This window comes from Pollachius pollachius (assembly GCF_949987615.1).
Source record: "Pollachius pollachius genome assembly, chromosome: 9".
NCBI classification, from domain to species: Eukaryota; Metazoa; Chordata; class Actinopteri; order Gadiformes; family Gadidae; genus Pollachius; species Pollachius pollachius.
Genome location: NC_136942.1, coordinates 8,333,759 through 8,337,575, shown reverse-complemented (window position 1 = coordinate 8,337,575; position 3,817 = coordinate 8,333,759). Strand labels below are relative to the sequence as shown.

Below are 3,817 nucleotides of genomic sequence, written 5' to 3'. Positions count from 1 at the left end.
GACCCGGGCCGTCGCTGCAGTCTCCACCCCCGACACCCGACACACAGTAGGATAAATAGGCCGTCGTTCGGCAGCTCCTTTTTCCTCGTTAATGGTCAGGATCTGCGAGAGGAGAATGAAGTTCCTAGTTGCTGCCACGCTCATTGTGGGATCGGTGGTTTTCCTTCTCTTCCCGAGCGGTTCCGACGCCGATGAAAAGAAGAAGGGGCCTAAAGTCACCGCGAAGGTATGCGCCGCCTTGCTAAGCTAGTGGCGGTCGGTGCGGATCAACCAGAGCCAACTAGCCGAGCCCCGCCGTCAGGGCTCCACGGCGGAGCTCCGCGTCTGAGGCTAGCTCCGTGTTGGCCTAAACACCAGTGTGTGTCTACGCCGTTGCTAGCGGTCGGCTAGCCGCCTGCCAAGCGCTAGGCGGTTGCTGCATACACTGATTTTAATGGCGTCCTGGTTGTTTAAATCAAAGTGAGGGTTTCTCACGTATATGTCTGCGTTCCTGCTAGTCCAGATGTTTATTGATGGGGAAATTAAGCTCTTGGTTGCAGGTTGTGTCCCGGTCAGGCCCAGACTGCTCCCCGTTGCTGCGGCTCTGTTGGCCACGTATACATACTGCAAACCTGCAAGGGGATGTTCAGCATGTTGGCCTTTTTTACTTGGGATCAGAACTAATATGTTAAACACATTTTGTGTTTCCTTTTCAGGTGTACTTTGATATGAACATTGGAGATGAGGAAGTTGGAAGAATTGTGATTGGAGTGTTTGGGAAGACCGTTCCCAAAACTGTGGAGAACTTTGTCGCATTGGCCACAGGGGAGGTAAGGAGACCCGTCTGAGACCACTAGGGTTAGTCTAAGCCTAGTATAACCACTAGGAGATTAGTCTTATGCAGCGGTTTCTCTCAAAATCATGACCTGTAGTACGGACTCATTGAACTGGGTTTCTGAATGCAAACTGCCTTGCATGCTTTTGTTCTAGTTATGGATAGAAAATATGATGAAATTTAAAAATTCCCCTAAATGCATTGGAGTACTTGATTATACTAGCATTTATTATTTGACAGAAAATGTTGTATAACTGATACAAACATTATTTAAAAATAAATAAACGAATTGCTGAAAGGTAAAGCAAAGACGCCCAAGTCAAATGCCTACTTTTGAACAGTCCATTTGAACTTTTATTGTATATACCCTTCTTTTTAAAGCACTCTGCTAAAACTGCGACAGTCAAGGCTTTGATGCCTAGCTCTTGTGGCCGTGTAAGCATGGGTACACCAAGGAAGGAGAGCGTAAGCACGGTGTCGAAAGTTAGGCTTGGGAGGACCTCTTTCTTAATGTCCAGTATCCCATGGCTCAAGATGCTGTGCAACATTGCAAAATGTAGGCCTTGAAACAACTATTGTTTCTCATCTTGCGTGTTGTTTGGACACCATCTACTACTACTAATGGACTGTATCATGTAGCGTGCTGTGAACCTGCTGGCCTCATTCTGGGTTCATATTCAAAGAGCTTGAATTATAAATGTCAAGTTCAGTGGCAGTCATCTTAATCCTTAATAAGTAAACTTGCCATGTAGTTTTAAGTAGGCCACATGATGTCATTATATCATGTCTCCTCCATAACTGAATCTCCCTTCAATTGTTTTACTATTTCCTCTCATCCCTACTTGAATTGTGATTTGTTGTATTCATAGCTGGAGTTAAACACATTGAACAACTCAATGTTCTTTACAGAAAGGATTCGGCTACAAAGGCAGCAAATTCCATCGTGTCATCAAGGACTTTATGATCCAGGGTGGAGACTTCACCAGGGGGGATGGCACTGGAGGTAAAGCCCAGCTTAACGCTCCTCTTAATACCCCTGCATGTGTATAATGTAATGTAGCAGTCTGCTCCACGATGGAAATTGTTATGGCATAAGATCATGAATGGCTAAATGTAGGAAGCCTGAACAGAAGTGATTTATTAATAGAAAGTAGACTACCTACCTAATTGTGTAGAACAGAAGCAGCAGTGTCATAAAACTCATGTCGGGATGGATACAGCAAAAATATATTTGCACTAAATTCAATGGCAAACCAATGTGGGTCATGTACCAAATGTGCTTGCAAATTATAATTTACATTTAGGGCATTTAGCAGACGCTTTCATCCAAAGCGACTTACAATAAGTGCATTTGTTACAATAAGTACATTTGTCATAAGAAGTGAATTCCAATTCCCAATAATTTGTTATATTATGGTGCACATTAAACAAATCCTGGAGGATACACCTTCCCCTTCTATTCAAATAGTGTTCAACTGCAACAACAAATCAAGTAGTACCTGTTAAGGGGTGGTGCGTGGTTATTAGTCTTGTGTTTCCGAGCATAGTCCTAGACGTAGAATCGTTTTTATTCTCAATACTGACAAAGATTCCTTGACTCCCCGTGTTCTAGGAAAGAGCATCTACGGAGACCGCTTCCCCGATGAGAACTTCAAGCTGAAGCACTACGGCAAGGGCTGGCTGAGCATGGCCAACGCCGGCAAGGACACAAACGGCTCCCAGTTCTTCATCACCACCATCCAGACTCCCTGGCTGGACGGAAAGCATGTGGTCTTTGGAAAGATCCTAGAGGGCTTTGTGAGTGTCTCGTAATTACTGAACCATAATCTGATTTGTACAGGCTTCATCATTTGACTACCTGATGATAAACTAGTATTGGTGCTACAAATCTGCATTCATACTTTATACCTTAAGAAAATAGTACTTGGCATTGTGTAGCATCTTATCCTAGATATCTTTAGTTAAATGGGTTAACCTTGCATTTGTAAGTGCTTGGCACTTGTTTCTATGAGCATCCTTTCTGTACCGACAGCGATAGGTTTCTTATTTCTGACAAATATAATGTCTCTTTGGATAAAGGTGTCTGCTAAATGTAAAAACCCTTTGCACCAACCATATTGGCCCATTGTTTCCGCCTCCTCTCGTGGTGGTTCTTGATGGGAGCCTCCATTCATTATCCTTTTTCTTTCAGGATGTTGTGAAGAGGATTGAGGCCACAAAGACGGACAGCAGGGACAAGCCCCTCCTCGAGGTCTCCATCCGCGACTGTGGCAAGATTGATGTGGACAAGCCCTACGCGGTGGCCAAGGAGTAGAGCACTACTGAAGCATCACATTAAACGGCACTGTGTGCAGGGGAGGGAAGAGGAGATCGGGTGCTGGCCGCTTTGGAATTGACGCCAAACCCGTTGTGTGTCCCGATGAAGAGGGGGGTCGTGGTCATCATGAGGATGAAGAAGGAGGTGCCTTCTTTTTAAATGCGGCAGATCAAAAATCGCAGCTAACATTTCAAAACTACAGCGTTTGGGTCCATTTAGAGTTTTCCTATTGCCCCCCAACAATCATTCCAAGTTGCAATTCCCAGCTGTTCTTGCGATTGGTTTTTTGTAATAAAAGAAGGAAATCTTGAATAAAGGTTACTTTACTTGATTTGGGGCTGACTGAATCGTTCTAGAGATGTCAGGTTTTACTGTATTTCTTCCAGAAGGGTATAGTTCCTTATATTTTTTCGGAGCAACAACGCTACCCCCCCATTTCTACCATAAGAAGTGCACTAAAATAACCATTTGACGTGAAACGTCCTCTAGGTGTCGCGCTTACACAGCATCAGGCTAAGTGCGCACATTATCTAACATGAATAACCAAATTCCTATTCTGACTCCCTCACCTATTATTTTCTAAGATGTCAGCTTGTGACATGTCTCAAGGACGGACAGGCGGATGTGGTTCAGTATAATTAAATTCTGACATAATGGTCCTCATTAAACATTGCAGAAACATAGAT

At 44.0% G+C, this 3,817-nt stretch overlaps 1 protein-coding gene across 1 annotated transcript; it reads left to right on the top strand.

The window, feature by feature from the left end:
* On the top strand, positions 1-3,462 carry ppib (peptidylprolyl isomerase B (cyclophilin B)). Its single transcript, XM_079743484.1, has 5 exons — positions 1-226; positions 696-809; positions 1,724-1,817; positions 2,427-2,611; positions 3,006-3,462. The coding sequence occupies exons 1-5, from the start codon at positions 92-94 to the stop codon at positions 3,126-3,128; spliced, it is 651 nt and encodes a 216-aa protein (XP_079599610.1). The 5' UTR covers positions 1-91; the 3' UTR covers positions 3,129-3,462.
* Positions 3,463-3,817: the final 355 nt, after the last annotated feature.